This window comes from Alternaria incomplexa (genome assembly GCF_024043165.1).
Source record: "Alternaria incomplexa strain BMP 0042 chromosome Unknown scaffold_2, whole genome shotgun sequence".
Lineage (NCBI taxonomy): Eukaryota > Fungi > Ascomycota > Dothideomycetes > Pleosporales > Pleosporaceae > Alternaria > Alternaria incomplexa.
In genome coordinates this window covers 792,473-810,748 of record NW_026249851.1, presented here as the reverse complement: position 1 = coordinate 810,748, position 18,276 = coordinate 792,473, and the positions used below count along the sequence as shown (strand labels likewise).

General features: G+C 52.4%; 9 protein-coding genes across 9 annotated transcripts; 1 reads left to right on the top strand and 8 right to left on the bottom strand.

The window, feature by feature from the left end:
• Positions 1 to 513: 513 nt before the first annotated feature.
• J4E90_001764 (uncharacterized protein) lies at positions 514 to 1,737 on the bottom strand (the record flags this gene model as incomplete). The annotated part of the gene is made up of 1 exon (XM_051431348.1): positions 514 to 1,737. One exon carries the CDS (start codon positions 1,735 to 1,737, stop codon positions 514 to 516), a length of 1,224 nt encoding a protein of 407 aa, XP_051294482.1.
• A 660-nt stretch (positions 1,738 to 2,397) lies between these two features.
• On the bottom strand, positions 2,398 to 3,958 carry J4E90_001763 (uncharacterized protein; the record flags this gene model as incomplete). Its single annotated transcript, XM_051431347.1, has 3 exons — positions 2,398 to 3,665; positions 3,721 to 3,865; positions 3,917 to 3,958. The coding sequence occupies 3 exons, from the start codon at positions 3,956 to 3,958 to the stop codon at positions 2,398 to 2,400; spliced, it is 1,455 nt and encodes a 484-aa protein (XP_051294481.1).
• A 261-nt stretch (positions 3,959 to 4,219) lies between these two features.
• J4E90_001762 (uncharacterized protein) lies at positions 4,220 to 5,688 on the bottom strand (the record flags this gene model as incomplete). Its single annotated transcript, XM_051431346.1, has 2 exons — positions 4,220 to 5,359; positions 5,419 to 5,688. The coding sequence occupies 2 exons, from the start codon at positions 5,686 to 5,688 to the stop codon at positions 4,220 to 4,222; spliced, it is 1,410 nt and encodes a 469-aa protein (XP_051294480.1).
• A 243-nt stretch (positions 5,689 to 5,931) lies between these two features.
• J4E90_001761 (uncharacterized protein) lies at positions 5,932 to 6,930 on the bottom strand (the record flags this gene model as incomplete). The annotated part of the gene is made up of 1 exon (XM_051431345.1): positions 5,932 to 6,930. One exon carries the CDS (start codon positions 6,928 to 6,930, stop codon positions 5,932 to 5,934), a length of 999 nt encoding a protein of 332 aa, XP_051294479.1.
• A 948-nt stretch (positions 6,931 to 7,878) lies between these two features.
• Positions 7,879 to 8,318, bottom strand: J4E90_001760 (uncharacterized protein; the record flags this gene model as incomplete). Its single annotated transcript, XM_051431344.1, has 3 exons — positions 7,879 to 8,161; positions 8,214 to 8,245; positions 8,295 to 8,318. 3 exons carry the CDS (start codon positions 8,316 to 8,318, stop codon positions 7,879 to 7,881), a joined length of 339 nt encoding a protein of 112 aa, XP_051294478.1.
• Positions 8,319 to 8,493: 175 nt separating this feature from the next.
• On the top strand, positions 8,494 to 9,146 carry J4E90_001759 (uncharacterized protein; the record flags this gene model as incomplete). Its single annotated transcript, XM_051431343.1, has 3 exons — positions 8,494 to 8,629; positions 8,693 to 8,755; positions 8,836 to 9,146. The coding sequence occupies 3 exons, from the start codon at positions 8,494 to 8,496 to the stop codon at positions 9,144 to 9,146; spliced, it is 510 nt and encodes a 169-aa protein (XP_051294477.1).
• Positions 9,147 to 11,308: 2,162 nt separating this feature from the next.
• On the bottom strand, positions 11,309 to 12,140 carry J4E90_001758 (uncharacterized protein; the record flags this gene model as incomplete). Its single annotated transcript, XM_051431342.1, has 3 exons — positions 11,309 to 11,656; positions 11,713 to 11,977; positions 12,037 to 12,140. 3 exons carry the CDS (start codon positions 12,138 to 12,140, stop codon positions 11,309 to 11,311), a joined length of 717 nt encoding a protein of 238 aa, XP_051294476.1.
• A 1,154-nt stretch (positions 12,141 to 13,294) lies between these two features.
• Positions 13,295 to 15,082, bottom strand: J4E90_001757 (uncharacterized protein; the record flags this gene model as incomplete). The annotated part of the gene is made up of 3 exons (XM_051431341.1): positions 13,295 to 14,722; positions 14,773 to 14,861; positions 14,914 to 15,082. 3 exons carry the CDS (start codon positions 15,080 to 15,082, stop codon positions 13,295 to 13,297), a joined length of 1,686 nt encoding a protein of 561 aa, XP_051294475.1.
• A 2,224-nt stretch (positions 15,083 to 17,306) lies between these two features.
• On the bottom strand, positions 17,307 to 18,087 carry J4E90_001756 (uncharacterized protein; the record flags this gene model as incomplete). The annotated part of the gene is made up of 3 exons (XM_051431340.1): positions 17,307 to 17,649; positions 17,702 to 17,914; positions 18,032 to 18,087. The coding sequence occupies 3 exons, from the start codon at positions 18,085 to 18,087 to the stop codon at positions 17,307 to 17,309; spliced, it is 612 nt and encodes a 203-aa protein (XP_051294474.1).
• Positions 18,088 to 18,276: the final 189 nt, after the last annotated feature.

Sequence of the window (18,276 nt, the reverse complement as noted above, 5' to 3'; positions counted from 1 at the left end):
GGCTGGGGGTTACACTTTGTCAAAGACGCTAAACAGCGCGCTAGTGCCATATTAAGGTGTCCGTGTGAAAGGCCTTCGCCCTGCCTACGGTAAGCCCAAGCGCTGAAGAGTTTGGTCACATTCACTGCCACCATCACGAGAAGTGGCTCGAATTTGTGCCACATAAGTAGGGTTTGCTGCATACATAGTATCAGATCTTAACAAGTAAACAGCTTCCAAGATGATGTATCCTTCTACTGGGCATGTCAGGTGTCAGGATATGGGAACGATGGTCTGTATCGTGGTGGAAATGTAATGAAATAGTTCTTGGGATAATTCTGTGCTAAGCCTTCAGCGATGATGGTGGGTGTATGGCTCTCGCTACTTGAGGCCTTGCCAACTAGATACGCTTGCACCATGTGTACTCGCATAGCCTGCCCCGTGACAAGGTTCCCTGATTTTCATGCTGCAATCTCCCAGTAGCCGTGTATGCCCCCACGGATGTACCAGAGATCTCAAGACAGCAAGGGCTCTCTACTGCTTCTGCTTGGTCATTTTCTCCTGAGGGGCTGGCGCATTCCGGAGGATGGCTTGCATCTTTTTTGAGAGGTGCCAAGTATAGGTAGCAGGAACGCTGGCTCCACATTTGATCAAGTAGCACACGGCGTCGAAGTTGTTCAGATAAATGGCGTACTCCAGTGGTGTAATGGCATCGCAATGCTTCAGGCGATGGGTCGTTATAACGAAATCAATGTCTGCACCAGCTTCGACGACTGCGCGAATTACCGCAACACCACCAGCTCTTATGGAAGCCGCTAGGGCTGACATCTGGGCGCTACCAGAGTCTAGCTGGATGCTTCCGTAGTTGATGAGAGTGGTAACGATAGCTGAGTCTCCTGTCTTCACGCCCCGCTCGAAGATAGTAGTGTTGATCTGGAAGGGCTTGGTGTCGGGTGCGGCTTGGAGAAGAGTTCTGAGGACGTTGTTGCTTCGTGAGAGAATTGCACGATCAATCCACTGACGATAATAGGTTTTGTCGGGAAGATTCAGGTAGCGACGAAGGTAGCCAAGCAGTAGCTTTACCATGTCGACGTTGTCATCTGCGATAGCTGGTTGCATGGAGCCAAGCATACCGTATGGAGAACCGATATTCATTACCTGACTCCTTTTGAACCTCTTGGACTTTTGTTCGTCCAGAACTGTCATCATAAGAGTGATCATCTTGTGATCATCTTGTAGAACAGCAGCTAGCATTGGCTCTTCAAACACATCCCGCGAGAGTGAGGTAGGAGCTTGGGGTAGTAGTCTTGCGACTACGTCGTAAGCACCTACACTTATCGCCGCGATGAGCTGGTCATGATAGGTGATATCCTTGCTCAGTGGTTGGCGCAGTTTCTTGTATCTTTTCTCGCTCACGAGCGAGGTTGAGTCATTCCGCCAGAGAAAGGTAATAAGAAACGGACATGTCTGCGCAACGCCTGCACATACCTCCAGGAGAATGTTGCGGCCGTCGAGATTGTCTGTTGCGGTGAGCTCCTTGGTGACATACTCCACCATTTTCTGTATCTTGGCGGGAAGCTCCGGTAAGACATCGCGTGGACTCTTGACGTGATATGCGAGGTAGTGCTTCATGTTGTCTTTGCGGGCGAGTAGGGACCAGGCATAGTAGCCGCGAAACGCCTGTCTAGGTTGTACGGCTAGAATGTTTGCGCTGATCTCCTGATCAAAGGTTCCTATGAAATTATCAGCCCTGAGCATTTGCGCGACCACGGGAATGAGAGTCTTACGGCATACGCTTCGCAGTTTCCAAGCACATAGGACACCAACATCACTGACCAGGCAGTTGATAACGTGCCTGAAGATCTCAGGCGGGAAGTCGAGCAAGTCCATCGTAGTGACTGAAGTCGTTACTCCAAGCTCGTCACTTCTCGAATCTGTCTCATGTTAGTACATATCGCAATCAAGCTGACGGGGGTTATTTACGTAGGGGTTTCAGTCGTTGCAGTCGCGACACAGTGCGGTGGAGAAAGGAAGGAAGCAGAGTGAGTGGCATCAATAGGGAAAGGGCCTGTGTGCCAAGCTTTCTTGGTCCAGACAGAGGTAAAGGCAGTCGCAATCTTCGGTCACCTCGACTTATGCATCGCCCTGGCAACTGCAACTCGAGGCGAGCGCGACTTTGATGACGAAATAGGCCGTGATAGATATCAGGCAGCCATGAGTTTGAGCAAGAGAAAATAACTTTTAGATAATTACAGTGTGGTTTCGTGAAACCTGAAGGGAAGGAAACAAACTTCTGAACGCATGCAATATACCGAACTCGCCTGCCAATTTGTGTGGCAAAGGTAACTGGCCCATCTATAAGCTCCAGTGAGCGATAAATAGCCGCGGTAGAGACATACATCTACGAGGCCCTACAAGTCAGGGTGATGCGACAATGTCACCCTCGGCTCCAAGTTTCTCAATATCTGCCCTCTTCATCCTCTTGAAACGCTTGTACTCCAGCACGTGCCCACCGTTGTTCTTGATCTTGGCATGTCGCAGAATCGCATATGTAGCCTCATGCTTTGACCAACATGCGATGTCTGGTAGGTGTGCACCTGCATCAATCAGAGCTTGGATGATGGACGGGTTCTTCTTATGCATTGCCACATTCAAGGGAAGCCTTACTGTAGAGTAGTATGGCGTCGGATAGTTGACGTCAGCGCCAGCCTGTATGAGTGAATTGACGATCTCGGGTTGGTTCGAGTTGATGCCTGAAATCATTGCACAGGTCGCTGCCGCTGTCTCAATGAGGCCTTTCTCTACGCACAGCTTGACGATATCCTGGCGTCCTTTTGCGCATGCCAGGGAAAGCTGTGAGGAGGTGATAGGAGTCGTCATCTTAGTCTTGGTATAAGGAACGTCTAATACACACTGGAAGACCGCCAGACTCGACTTGCGGATGGCTGTGTCGAGAAAAGTGTTGTACTCAGCTTTCAAGAATGTGAACCCTGCTTGCTTGTACCACGTGGATAATATACCAAGTTCCTCAGGACGGGAATGCTCGACGGCGGCCAGGATGGCCCGTGAAATGTTGAACTCGCTTACTTCCCATTCTCGACAAGTAAATGGGTCTTGATGAACGACTATTCGTATGCGCTGGGCTTTGTCGGGATCTTGCAAGGACGCGCCTAGCTGTTCCAGTATGACTTTGACGACAGAAGCTTGTCCTTCTGCAGTCGCCCGCAAGAGAACACCTCCGAAGACAGGATGAGTATCGTAGCTGCGCAGTGATTCCATCGCCGTTTTAATGAGTCCAAGTTTTCCGAGGATTGACGCAGCCACGAGCTGATCGATTGCTCCGAAAGGGGTGCCGATGTATTCAGGTTTCAAGCGTTTTCTACTGCCATAGCCTCGCAAAGCGTGTATCATCTCGTCGTTCGTAGTGTCAGCACCTAGTCTGTCGCATAGGTCTCTTCGCAACCCTTCTTTCTCACTCTCCGTGACAGTTCCTAGCTCTTCTGAAAGATAGCTGACCATGTTGTAGATTCTTTCGGGTAGGTATGGATGCACATCCAAGGGTACCCTGCTCCGGTAGTAGAGATAGAGGCCAAAATTGTGGCGCAAAAGGTCGTTCGACATGTAGGTGAGGTCTTTCAAGGTCCGCTTGGCGAAGATGTCGTATGTTATAGCTAACTTGAGTGTGCCTACACTCGGTCAGCTCCAGCTCGTAATTTGAGACCTCACCACCGCTTTACTCACCACAGACCCCACGGAGCTTCCAGGCCTCGTTAACACCAGCGACAGAGACTAGCTCATGAACGACGTTTTCAACCACCTCCGGTGGGAAATCAAGGAGTGGCATGGTCGTAGACACTATCAGTGGTGATCTGAACGTTTTCTTGGTCTGCGAGGTACTAACATTAGCTGTGATGTAAGATTGAGGCAGCTGGGGTACCTTGGTAGTCTGGCCACTTGCCAATGTGTGTTTCGTGGTCATATCTTTGTAGTGAGATCGACTCACAGTTATCGATATCAAGGGATGAGAATGAAGAGAAGATTGGAGGAGGGGTGTAGTAGTTGGGGTGCTAGATATACTGCTCTAGTATGGCACTAGCGCCATGTCCTCGCTCTTGGTGAGAGAACATGTTCTGAGGGGCGATACCACGGCCAGGTAAAGGTAGGAAGGTCACCCGTACTTGAGACGTAGAAATGTAGGTAAATGCACGTAGCTTTCCTGCCCGGGTTACCGGCAAATACATCAAATACGATGCTTGCGTCGCAACTTCTCAAGTCTATCCTCCTCGCTCTGCAGATATGCCTCCTGGTCCTGCTCCATTCTGTTCTGACTCTCCATGAACGTCGGGACCTTATCTCCACTCTGCTTCATCCTGGCGTCTCGCAAAGCGTTGTACGGCTCTGGTTCTGATATCGTGTACCAAAGGTCGACGTGACGCACGACAGCGCCTCGCTGAAGAAGATACTTGACTGCAGCCATCGGGTGAGCGGCGGCGAACTCCAGCGGACTTTCATTCTGGGCTGGTGCCCCACAGTACTTTTTCGGCTTGGTAGTCAGGTAGTCCGTCTTGTTGATGTCGGCGCCAGCATCAAGAACTGCTCTGATAATAGCAGTGTCGTCGTCCGTGGTCTTGATGGCGACATGGAGTGGGAGGGTTTGCGCGGAACCCTCGTTGACGTCTACTTGTCCTTCTGATAGCAGGACTTTGACAATGTCTAGGCTATGGGCTTTGCAAGCATAAAGAAAGACGTCTGCGGTGACTTTCGGTCCATATGGAGAATGTAGCACTATCTGGCGTACTATCTCCGCGTTTGGAGGCTGGACGAATTTCACGGCTTCTCGCAGACTCTGCACGTACACGTCTTTCTTGTGATCATGGTATGACCTCTTCAGAAACTCTGTCAGTCGACCGACAGTACCGGCAGAGTGTTGGTGTATCGCGAGCCTGAAAGCATAAGGTATGTAGAGACTCTCAAGAGTACTCTTTCCCTGCCGGCTTTCTGCATGATCCAGGATCAGTTGTAGGGATGCTTGATCGTCTGTTATGACTGCTGCAAGAAGCGGACTCATACGTCGAATCGCCATGTCGTGTTCTCTGAGTTGTGGTAGTAGATCTTCGCGCATCTCGTAGTCACCAAGCGCTGTCGCCGCGGCAACCTTCTCCTCGGTTGTGAGCCCTGAAGAAAAGGCGGTTTCGCACCATTGATGATGTAAATCGCAAGAGCTCTTTGAAGGATATGGGTACCGTATAGCGTAGGAGAGGTCAGGGAAGGTTATCGTTTGTGCCATTGCGGCGCATACATCGAGAAGCTTTTTCTCCTTCTTGGCGTTGGCAATGTTCAGCTCTTGACAAATGTATGAGTGTATGCCCAAGATGTTGGCCTAGTAATGGGATAAGTAAAACAATGAGTGTCCCACGCAATAGCGCTAGATGTACGTACCGACAAGCTGCTCATGCTGTCGACAGGCTTCTTGACCCGATAGTAGAGCCATTCTGGCATTAAATGCGACATAATGCTACTGCACCAGCGCCCCTTCGCGTACCGTAATTCTTCCGTCTGGTAAAGAAGTATGTCGTCTTTTATCGCGCTCGCAAAAGTGGTGCAGACGAGACGCAGCTTCCACGTTTCCTGCATGCCCTCGAGGCAGAACAGATGGTGTGCAATGATACCGACAACCTCGGCAGGCACCTCGACGTGGGCGAACCGCATGGCGACGACGTACCTTCCCAGCTTCCCAAGAATGCGATTTCCGTTGGATTGTTGGTCGCAAAATGGTGGAAGCCAGAAAGGCGTGGGTCACTAGCGGCGCCAGAATCAGGCACCAATCACGTGTTCACGCGTCTCGGTACTCCCGAGGTCCCACCTGTAGTGTTTCAGGGTCCAGCATTGGTGCACGCGTCAGCACTGCGCATTCCACCTGTAGGCAGTGAAATGGCAGGTGATGCGCAACGATCAGTCTTGGACCTCGTCCTCCATATATTCCTGCAGCAAGTCCTTGCGGCCGGCGTACGGCGACGGCTCGACATACGTGCCCTGGAAATGTGCCATCCAATTCTCTCCTATTTGCGCCGGCGTGCTTTCCTGGTCGACTGGGATTGCCGTATTGCTACCACGGACGCTCAAGTCACCTAGGTCGAAACGAACATTCCCCTCGCCTTGTTGTATCTCTCGCATAACACGTGTGAACGATTCAGAAAAGAAGCAGCAACTGTCCATGAGACTAAGCGGGCTTATGGGACGTGGAGCGAGCGGTTCGATTGCTCTTTGCCACCTGGCATCCTCGAGCATTTGCTCAAGGAGAGCGAGCGTACTTGCAGAGTTCCTGGAGTGAAAGGTCACAGAAAAGCGATCGGGAGACAATCTCGATGAAAGAGCCACGGCTTCCTCGAACCACCGTATGAAGGCCTGAGAGACGCGCACTCGGTCTATATCTCCATCGATATCCCAGGGTCGCCCATCTCTGTAGCAACCTACAACTTCCTCGAAATAGGGCTGACCGACGTTGCCTTTGATGGCGGTTGTGATGGCAGTAGTCTTTGTATCCACTTGGCGACATATACTGATGCGGGGATAGTGTTGCATTATGCTGACCAGACCCAGGCCATGGCACTCTGGTCTTGCTACGCTGGCATGGACTTCATCGAGCACGATGTTGCGGATAACGGACAAGACGCTCGGGTCTAGACCGTTGAGAAATTGTATGGCAAGCGCAGCTGCGGAAAAGTAGCGCTTGGTGGGACCGTCGACACACATGGGACGATATCTCTTTGGCGAACTCCAAGAGATGCATTGCTCTTTGAGCGAGGCGATGTCTTCTGCGTTGGGTATCATCCAAGGGTCAGGAATGCCAGGGAGCAGCGATGCGACATTCGGTTGTTCAGGTCGCTGCCCGAGGACCTCAACTTTCCAAAGCTCCCACGACCTCTTTGTCCCCTTCTCCAGGGCCAGCATAAATTTGATAAATCTACGATGAGTAGAAGGTGGATGACGCCATAGTCTCCAGTCATGCACCGTTTGCACGGGGAACGGTTCATGCCTAGCATGACCTCCGCGAAGGCGGTAAAGCAGGGGAACACATTCGGGAAAGTCCACTCCGGCACGCTCAATCATATCGTTGGTGATGTCTTTACGAACCCTGCATAGTTGGTATGCGGACTTTACATAGATCCATTCCAGAGCAGTTGCAAAGGACGCGGCTCTATCGCTCGTCTCACGGTCGACCCATCCCGTCCGGAAAGTGACGGTATTTGTTTGAAAGACGACCGGCCTCAACTCGTGAGCTACTCGACTGCAGGTTTGCATGAATGAGAGATCGATAGGAGCGCCGTTGGCTGCGCGTAACCTGCGCGTGCGCTGGTTATAGAGATAGCCGCCATCCTGGGCGGCATAGTAGGTATAAATCTCATCCCGTAACTCTCGAGGCAGATCGAAAAACCCCGTCATGGCAATGTTGTAAGTGGTGACGGGTTGCGGGATAGGTTGAATGTTCTGATGAAATGCGTGAGTGATGATGGACAAACAACGAAGGAGCGAGCCATGGACCCCACACATTTCGCCAAGAGGAAGCGGTAGCGAGAGCGCTCAACCATAAGCCGCGATGAATGGAGTGAGACTAGCGACATCGCTGTGCCAAGCAACACCGATGCCTAGAGCACTGCGTTGTCTCTGTGGCAGTGCGTGTAAGTGCAAAAAGCACGTAGATTGACCGAGACAGTGTCGGTTGAACAATTGATTCGCGTGCCAACACACCTCAACCGGCATGACGTCTCTAGTGTATCGTAGATAACCCAAACGCCGTAACAATGCAGCCTGTATAAGGATAGAGACGCATGTACACCATATGATACATTCCGTCATTGTAATCCATCCGTCTCTTCTGTACACCCGCTTATGATGCCATCACCTGAAGTTGGCTGTTCCCGGCACGTCCTTGATCTCCTCAAACTTGGTGCCCATCTTCACGACGCTGTACCTTATCAACCGAGGGTCCAAGCTCATGGTTCGCCGTAAAGCGTGCTGTGCGCGGGCGCTCGCATCGAAGCGCATGATGAAGTGGTGGCCGTAGTGGTGTGTGGTTTGCAGCTTCTTCGCTGGCTTGGGGAGGAGGAAGGTGCCCCAGTTGGAGACGCCGCGGACTACGCCTTGTTGATCGAGGACAATCTTTCCGGCGGTTTTGGCGATTCTGGAACATATTGGGTCAGCGTTTGGCTGGGGGTGTTGGAGGGCGAATTTACTCTTTGACTTCAGAGAGGCGGCCGGGCCGTACCTGCACTTGTTAGCATGTACTCTGTTGATCAATGCGACACTCCTCCTACCACTCCGATCATCTCGTACAGCATCTTGCCTCGTTTGCGCCGTGGTGTTGCTGCCGTCTTGCCTTCCGTCGCGAAAAGTGTTCGAATGCGGCCAACCTTTCCGTAATCGCGGAGGAGCTCCACCAATGTCTTGGCGCGTGCTATCACCTCTCCAGCGCGCGCAACTTGCAGCTTCACAACCCACACACAATCTTCTACAATGGCTGCCCGGACTTCAATCGCACGCGCTGCGCGCCAATTCACCTCCGCCGCCGCGAGGAGGCCGTCACCTTTCGTCTGCCAGAGGTGGCAGCAGGCGACTCAGAAGCCACGGTTATTCTCGGTATCTGCCGCACGTACGCACATCTGAAGCTCTGATAAGCAATTGAGAGGCGAGCATGGGTGCTGACTGAGGGCAGTGAAGGAGAAGAAGTACACCGAGGACCATGAGTGGATTGAGATGTCTGCAGACGGCAAGACATGTATGCGCACCCTCCCCCACATCCCCACATCCCCATACGCCCTTACTGTCCAAGCGTTCTGTGACTGACACATCGCGTAGGCACCCTAGGTATCTCCGAATACGCTGCAAAGGCCCTCGGCGACGTCGTCTACATCGAGCTTCCCCAGATCGAAATGGATGTTAGCGAAGGCGACGCCATTGGCGCTGTCGAGTCAGTCAAGTCTGCCTCAGACATCCTCACACCCATCTCTGGCACCGTCGCGGAAGTCAACTCAGCGCTAGAGCAGACTCCAGGCAATGTCAATAAGGACCCCGAGGGCGAGGCATGGATCGCTAAGATCACCGTGTCTGGAGAGCCCAGCGGCAAGACGATGACCAAGGAGGAGTACGCCGAGTTTACTGAAGAGTAGACGTGCGGAAAGGAGTTTGAGGGAAGGACGGATGCATGGGATACAGGCACCTAGGCGCATACTTCAACATGAAATGCGAAACTTCAGTCAAAATTTCACTCTGCGCGTACCAGCCATCGAAAGCGCCATACTTGCGAGAGAGACTACAGAAAGTTGACAGCAAACAGCATCGCACTAACATCCCAGGAATTTGGTACATTTCTACTCCAAACGATCCTCCTCTTCCCATGTTGTTTCCGACTCCCCAATCCTGTCCACAGCTTCAGTCACCATCTCCGAAACCTCCAAATACAGATCACGAAAAGCTTCCTCCTTCCCTATACCCCTGCCCTCAAGTATAATCTTATCATCAACGACAAGATACATGACGTATGTGCTGTCGCGCGCAGGGCGACTACCCATCTTCCGCACACGAAAATACACGTCCGATCTGATATCCAGCTGAGGGAAGTAGCCTTGCTTATACAGCCAGGCCATGTTTGCTACTCAAGAGGTCAGTAAGCGTACAAAATATTTGAATACGGCCGATCAAGCGAAAAGCGAGGGAAATGAATGAGCGGGTCATGGTGAGGAGGGAGTTACTCACTGGTCAAGCTAACGTCGGATTTAGAGACCCGGAGCAAGAGCTCGTTGAATCCAATGGAGATGTCTTGTAGTGACAGATATTTGCGATCTGTATCCTGTCAATCAGGCGCGCTCTCATTCGAGTGGGTCTCGAACCAACGTACCATTGGCATGCCATAGTCTAGTATCTTCGCGCTCAGCGACTTCCTCAGCTGACTCGGTTGAAGTAGATGGCGACTTCGGTGGGCTTGTTGTGGACTCAGAGGGTTTCTCTTCTTTTCCAATGCCCATGAACAGGGCGACGCATCCCAGCATAGTCGTGGGAGGGAGCATACACAAGACGCATATCGTGATTAAAATCATGGCTTGATGTTGTAGCTTCATGCACTAGAAGGCTTATTGGTTTCGAGAAAGCGAGGGCTGATGGTGAGTGCACACTTCGCTTATATATATAACATTCAGCGCTTGATATCTGGCTGTCGCTATGCGAACCTTGGGAGAGATGTTCAGGAAGCGAGAATAGCCAGATTATGTCTTCCACGAGCCAGAGATGACGAGCCAACCACACCTTCCGCAATTCATACGACCCATGAACAATGATATGGTCTCGAATGAGAAGTATGGGAACTCTACAAACTTCTTCCCAGTGTCCCAAGGTTCACGTATCTCCGTCACACTACGCTTTTGACCCCTCGAAAAAAACATTCAAATACGCCCGCCCGCACCAACACCTCGGTAATCCAGCTGAAAACCTACAAGTCGCACCGCCGCATACATTCCTAAGGTACGGCTGACCACGAAATCTAATCAAAACTCCAACATGACGAACGGCAAAGCCATAACACCCTGCGAAAGCGCCCTCACCACAGGCCCAACTGTAGATCCCAATCGACCATCATCTCCAAGGTCCTTGGAGTCAAGATTAAAAGTACTACTGGGAGTGATGGAATCCCGCCCGAGGCCCACTTTCACACAATCGCAAGTCGCAGTCGAACTCAAATCGGCATTCTCACGTTATTTTTTCATCTACGACGACGACGATGAGGATGACGAAGATGATGGTGATGTGTGGCTGGAAAAGAGCATAGGTACACAAACTCCCGCTCCAATCCGACTCATATCCCGCTATGCCGTGACACTGTGTACTTCCCTCAACATGACCAGCTAACACTAAAGCCAGAGAACCTATCTTTCCTCGCCGTAAACAACCGCTTTCCTTCCAGTCTTTCGCTGAAGGAATTTGCAAAGATCGACGTGTTGACCTCTCTGCGGGGTCATGATCAGTATGCCATGCTCCTGGTGCACGAGAACCAGGTGTTGGCCGAGGGACAAGCTGGCGAACATGGGAAAATGGCCAAGGGCTTGTTTAAGTCGATTGCGATGGAGGTGGGGAAGGTTATCAAAGAGAGGAAAGAGATGGGTGAGAGATGGGTTGGCGCGTGAGAGGAGAGGGGAGCTGTGTAGAGGACTGAGATATTGGTGTTGGATATAGTGTGCATTGAAGACTTATAGCTATGTACATACCAAACCACCAGTTGGAATTCATCCTCCGCCGTCCATATTTCCCTTCCTTACACCCCACACGTTCTACCAACGACCTATCCAGTCCACACATTGGGTCCAGGGCAAGTATACGTAGTAGCCTTGCTACCATATGTATCAACCATGATTCCTGGGTCACTCTGCGCCGCGTATCCGGGAATGTTCGCCAAGTAGTCACCACTCGGAGAAGCACTGCCAGAACCCGTGACTTCGATTTGTGCGCACTCAGCATAGAACTGAGGTGAGTTGGCCTGGTGAAGAGCAAGAAGCTCGTGGCGAACGAGGTAGTTGCCCGGTGCGAGGGATGTGGGAACTTTGGACTCCCAGTACAAGTTCTTGAGGACCTTGGCGGTGCCCCAGCTGCGGCCCGAGAGGGGAGGCGCGGTCATGCCTTCTTGGTCGATCTAGCCAGCGTCGTTAGTAGGAGATTTGAATGTGTCAGACTTGATGATGTGTGTACCTTGAACCACTTCTTTCCAGAACCGTCGCAGCTCTTGAAGTCGCCAGAGCACTTGTACATCCAGACCATAACAGGCCCTTGCTCGTGTGTCCATTGCTTCCAGTTTGCGCGAATCTTCCCGCCGGCTGCTACCTTGGCGGAGAGATCGGCTGAGGTGCCGCCGTTGCACATGACCTTCTTGTCGTTGACGCTCATGGTGGGGTTGTAGTCGGGCCATTGGCGTTGGATGGTCTTGGGTGAGGAGGAGGGCGAGAAGCCTTCGTAGCTGAGATGGAAGTTGGGATCTTGTCCTGATGGTACTGCTGAAGTTGAGGGATGGCTTACCCTGGGTATGTCACTCCGTCGATGACATAGCTGGTGACGGCGCCGTGGGCTGCGGCTTGGGCTGCGAGGAGCGCTGTGGGTAAGAAGACGTTTGAGAACAGCATATTGAAGGCGAATAAATGTATGCTTCGAGGTGTGATATGATCTCCATCCCGTTTGCACCCCAGCCTTATATACTCGCATCGTTGCAGCATTGCCCTGCCTCAACGCCCACCACTACTCTCCAATATCCCTCATGATCACATTACCACAGCCCACCACTCACCTCTTTCTGACAAGCCTTATCGCGCCCACTTCACATAAACGCGATAGTACTACCTCAATATCCACGTAATATACAAAGATGCTGTGCCCGGACCGGTTAAACACCATTGGCTGCACAACACTATACGTGCTTCGCTAGCGAGCGAGCCTCCATGTCGGCTCTTGGGTCCCGAGCCAGATCGGGAGGATGATGGGGTCGCGAGCGGTGCCCCGGATGTTTAATCTGCACGCGAAGGTGGGGATGTGCGGCGTGACGAGGCACAAGGTGAATGGCGCATGTGTTGTCTTGTAAGCGACCATATTCTAGAATATGCAGATGGAAGCCACATGTGAAGCGGAAGAGGCTTCGGTAGCAGTGGGAAGTAGTTTTAATGGAGGTGTCGCTTCAGGTGCTCGTTGCGAATGAGTGCAGCGACGAATGATCTCAACACCCAACCGGTAGTCGTACAATGGAGTATTGGCTTGGATTGGAAGTTGTTTTGGACGGATGAACCTCACACTGTAAGATGAAGAGCATCTTCCTAGTCACCTTAGAAGGCGAGGTTCATGTTGGCTGCGCAATCGTGCTAACGACCGGCACCTGTCTGAGGTGTGAAAGCCACGTGCAGGATGCGCTTGGGCGCACTTGGTAACAGCGACTCATGGCTTGAATGCGACCTGCCATCTGTGGGGTACGAAGCAAGGACCCCCGATGACATCATGAAAGCGATGTTAAAAGTGATGGAAGTCATGAAAGAGCACTGGAGGTGTCAGCACAAGCACCAGGCGGAGGCGCTAGCCTTCACGCTAGCTGGGCGCACCTGCCACCGGGCCTTTCTTAGCACTCCGCGAGTTTCATCAACTACACATGACACAGAGAGTGCAAAGAGCAAGATCATAAAGTGGGAATTCATTGCGAAAACGACTGTGACCCAAGGCGTGGTCTGGTATCTCTCACCCTGTCCAAATTTTGCAAGGAAAAAACATAAGCGCCTTCACCGGGCTGACAGATGATCTAAAAGTTCTTCGACGCTTCAACCCCCTTTCCATCTCCCCCGTGCATGATTTCTTCATCGTAACGATCAGCATCGCTATCGGTGTAGGCGACACTAATGTCCGTGATCTCGTCGCCGACTTCCATCCAGACGTCGCTGGTCGCCGGAATAGGGCTGATCTTGCACAGCGCCCAATATGTAATGCTTGCGACCAGGAAGCCAGCAAAGAAGTTGAGGTCATAGATGCGCTTCGCGCCAATGGGTACGTCGCGACCGATGGCTCCTGCGAACCCGACGACGTTGATGAGGATACCCGCAATGTAGGCTGCGTAGCCGCGCCAGTGGAATCCAAGGGTGTAGTAGTAAGGACCAGTCTTCTTTCCGGAGTATAGATCCTTGATCTGGAGGTATCCTTTTCGGACGATGTAGTAGTCGCAAATCATAACACCTGCAATAGAGGAGAGGAAGACAGAGTATGCGGAGAGGTAGGTCGTGAAATTGTTGGTGTCGGAGAGGAGATTCCATGGGCACATGACGAGGCCGACGAGCGCACAGATGTATCCACCACGTCTGATACTGATCCATCGGGGTGCAAGTGCTGTCATATCAGTTCCGGCACTGATGGAGTTCGCTGCGATGTTGGTTCCGAGTTGGGCGAGCGCGAAGGCTGCGGCAATGCAGAAGACACCGAAACGTTGCGCTGAGCCACCCTCATCCAGGAAAGACTCCAGCAACTTCAGAGGATCCCAGATCGCCTCGCCGAAGATCACAGTGGATGACGATGAGACGATGATACCGATGAACGAGGTGATGGCAAATCCAATGGGGATAGTAAGCAGTTGCGGAAGGAAGGCGTTCGATGGCTTCTTCGCAAAACGGGCAAAATCAGGGTCATTGACGATCAAGGTGGCGAAGTTCGCAATGGCACTCATGATTCCGCGGACCATCATCCAGCCAAGCGCAGATCCGCTGAGTGTACCTTGTTGATGGACAATTGGGCCCAATCCCTTCGCACGAACGACGGCCCAGATGAAGAAGGCGACGCCAGCAGTCGGAACAACATAGGCCTTTACGGTAAACAGGTGGCGGATCTTGTGTACTGGCGGGTAGATGAAGGGTAGCGATCCAGCCCAGAAGAGGAAAAAGGACACAAAGGCGACGGTGGTCGTGCCGGAGCTGGGGATGCCATTGGTGATGCCACCTGTACCGGGGCCCTCAGAGTCTCGCCAGTTGTTCCAGATGGCGCGAATCATGAGGCGAACACAAGTACCGCCAATCCATGCTTGTACGCCGTACCAGATACTGGCCATGGCTGCACGGTTGAAAACGGGCCATAATGCTCCCCAGATACCGAAAGATGAACGGTTGACAACGGGGAAAGAGATGTGGTATGTTGCGCCGATACGGCCAGTCATGCAGACAAAGCAGGCAGCGATGGAGTAGCCAAGCTATCAGTTAAATCAGCGAATGTCGGTCTAGTTAATATCGATTTCCATACCCAGACACATATCCAAGATTGCCACCAGGAAAGACCGTCAACGATGTTTGCGGACGAGATCATCCAGGTGTTGATGTTGAAGGAGTCGGCTGCACAGTATTAGCCTAAGTCTGTCGGTGCTTGGGAAAATGTTCGACGTACCGACCCAAAAGCCCACGAAATTCCAAGCACCCCATTGACGACGCTCCGGCTCGACAGGCTTCAAATCGTGGTTGAAGAGCATAAGCTGCGCTGTGGTGAGGTTGGGTTCGCTCTCCACGGCGAGCTTATCGGCCCAGTATGCGACCTTTGAGTTCTTGACTTTCTCCATGATCAGGCTGTAGGAGAAGAAACCCTCGTCGCTGGAATGGTGAAGAGTCGAGGTTGCAACAGGCCTTATGAAGCTTTCGCTTCGGCTGCTCGAAGCCGCTGCTTGGTAGGATTCAAGATCCCCGCTCGGATGACGTGGGGTGCTGTCAGAAGCGAGTGAAGGTCTTGGTACGCCTGGTCTTGGTGAGGGTTGTCGGTGGAGGAGTGGCTGACGTTCAGGATCCACGATGGGTGGCGTCTGAGAGTAGTTGTGGATTATGAAAGAGGTGATTAGATAGGCGCACTACTGCATGAGCGAATGTCGACGATGCTGAGGCTCCCATCTGGGGCACGCCCCATCTTAAATATCAGGAACGACTTCGCGCACCTCAAGATCTACCCTGGGTCCACTCCACGCCTAGGTGCTAAAGTGCCTCCGCATCGGAACGCTTCATGGTTGTGGTGGTTGACTGGTAGGCCCGTTCCGGTAGCCTTATCTTCGAGTTGCGATAGCCCACGCGGTGAGCTCCACCAAGATGCTCACTGCAATTGCGCCACGAAAAGTCCCGACGACCAGCCCCGTGTGATTCGCATCTGCACCCTGCATAGTCTCCGAGGATGAAGATGCAGACTTTGCAGAATTTGGGTTCTGGGCGTGTGAAGGATGGCAAGACAAGTGGGTGGATTTCCGCGGATGACGCAGCGCCATCGTAACAACGGTATCGCGTGCCCATCCAGGGTGTGTACAGATGTCTTGGGGACCATGCACATCTGCACAGCTATCTCCGCGATAGGAGCCCTGCAGACAGAAATTTCGCTACTCTTTGACTCGATAGAAACATGTCACCACGTCCCTGGGCCCGGAGAAACTCTCTATCTCGCAGCATCCGACGCCATGATGGTTCGAGGTTGCGTCTCTGCGTTCGCTTGGGATGGTTAGCTGGGGTGCTATGGCAGGGAAGGGATAGCGGTTCTGCGGCAGGGAGATAAAGCCAATGTGGGGTATAACGGGGCGCCGCCCCAGCCACTCAGCGGCCGCCATGTCCAGTTTACTCGATGTCATCGAGTAAACCGTCGGGCTGCTTATAACATCCCTCAACCGCCAGCTTCCCTGCCTCAAAGCTCAGCTGTGAGCTTCGGCTTGCCAATCCCACTACCGTTGGCAACGACTTGCATGGTCATGCGCTTGTACATGCCTCTTGCGCGCTGAAGGCATCGCGCCAGCCGACTTCGCCAGCCTCGATTTCTCCCGGACTCGTATACCTCTTCGAGCTTTTCGATGGCTCGCATCAGCCTAGGTGGTTTCGGCGACGCCGTGCTGAGTGTGGGAGTCGCATGGTAGTACATTTTGCCCACGCCGAAATCGTTCTACATGCTTAGGAGTTTCGTATGGTACAAGCTACAGGCTGATCGCGTGCACTGGGAGTAGCGTGCAATGGGAGTATGATGCACTAACCGACACTGTCCACAAAAGAACAGAGTTATATGCTCAAGCAATACGTCAGAAGAGCCGACTATCGTTAATGGAAGGCACGTGGTCAAGTGGCAGTCGCTTCCAACCTTGGAAGTTGACAATCGATAGCACCTTCCTAGGCGTGTCGAGTCCCGAGGTTTTCCCAAAGACCATCACGTGGCTGAAGAACAATACGACCCTACCCTTCAACTCTCTCGGACATTCGGACATGCAGCATCTCAGATCCCATTGAAATCTCCGCTGTTTCCAATCCCGAACGGAGGCCAAGATGTTCTATGCCTTGCGCGTTTACAACCACCATTTCACGATGAACGCGCAGATCGGAAACATCTACCGAACAATGGCTGAAGTCGATACACCATGTCGAGATTGGTGCGCGTGCATCAAACAATATACGCCGGCTGGGGCTGTTTGTCTATCGGGCCGTTGAAAAATGCCCCAAATATGCAGCCTGGCTGAGTGAGATTGTTTCGCACGTTGGCGTGTTTCAACGCCCGCTCGATGTAATTTCCCGTCCACAAGATCACAGTTCTAGACATGACGTTCACTGGAGCGTCCAAGATTGTTTCGCTTTAATGTGCAAGTGGAGAGATCATAGCGTCTATTAGAAACGTATTGATTCGTGACTGCCTATCATTCTAGAGATGCCTATTCATACCCAATACCCAAAGTCGTGACGGTCATCCTAAACGCCGTGAAAGAGAGCGAGCCACCCATTGCTGAAGCAAAACAAAAGGCATTAACCCAAAGACTTCGTCCTTGTCTTCCCCTTCTAGTGGTAACCGTTGCCGTGCTTCGGCTTCTTGTGCTTGTCCTCGAGCTTTGAACCAAGGATGGAACCTGCTATGGCTCCAATAATGCCGTGACCGCCCATCTTGTTGCCTCCGAAGTAGCCAGCTGCACCGCCACCTAGAGCACCCATGAGGCCTCGGTCGCCTTCAGCCTGCATATTGGGGTCTGTGGCGCCGTATTGCTGTCCTTGCTGCGGCTGGCCGTACGCATTGTGGCCCTGCGGGTACTGGTCTGCAGCGTATGCGCCCTGCTGCGGGAACTGTCCTGATGGTGCTTGACCAGGGTACTGGCCTTGTGGAGGGTATTGCTGTTGCTGACCATATCTGTAATCGAATTAGTACAGAGACAGCTGCATTGTAAAGTATCCTCTCTTACCCTTGCTGTTGCTGGTCGTATGGCGCTACTTGCTGGCCATGCTGGAAGCCGCCGTGAGCAGGCGCACCATACTGCTGGTTATAGCCTTGCTGTTGGTAGCCTTGCTGTTGCTGGTCGTAGTAGCCCTGGCCTTGCTGAGGTGGGTAGCCTTGTTGCGGGTAGCCACCCTGTTGTCCGTAGCCCTGTTGTTGGGGAGGGTATTGGCCTATTAAGCTGTTAGCACGAATAATAAGATGAGTTAGAACTGCGTTGCAAAGTATAGCAAGGGAGCTACATACTAGTGATAAGTTAGCAAGATATCTTAAGAGCTATTCGTGGCGGCTACTTTACCCTTGGGGCGGGTATTGCTGGTAGCCCTGGTTGTATTGATCGTAAGGGCCAGACATGATGCGTGTGTGGGTTTGTAGGTCAGGAAAGGTGGGTAGACGCTGGTGTTGCGCTGATGAGGGGTCGATTGAGGGGTGGTTGACGTAAGATTGGGGGCGAGTACGGAATACGGGATACGGGTTGATGTGTGAATGAGGCAAGAGCGTCACAACAGGAACATCAGAGTCTTATACTGCCCACCAGGCCTA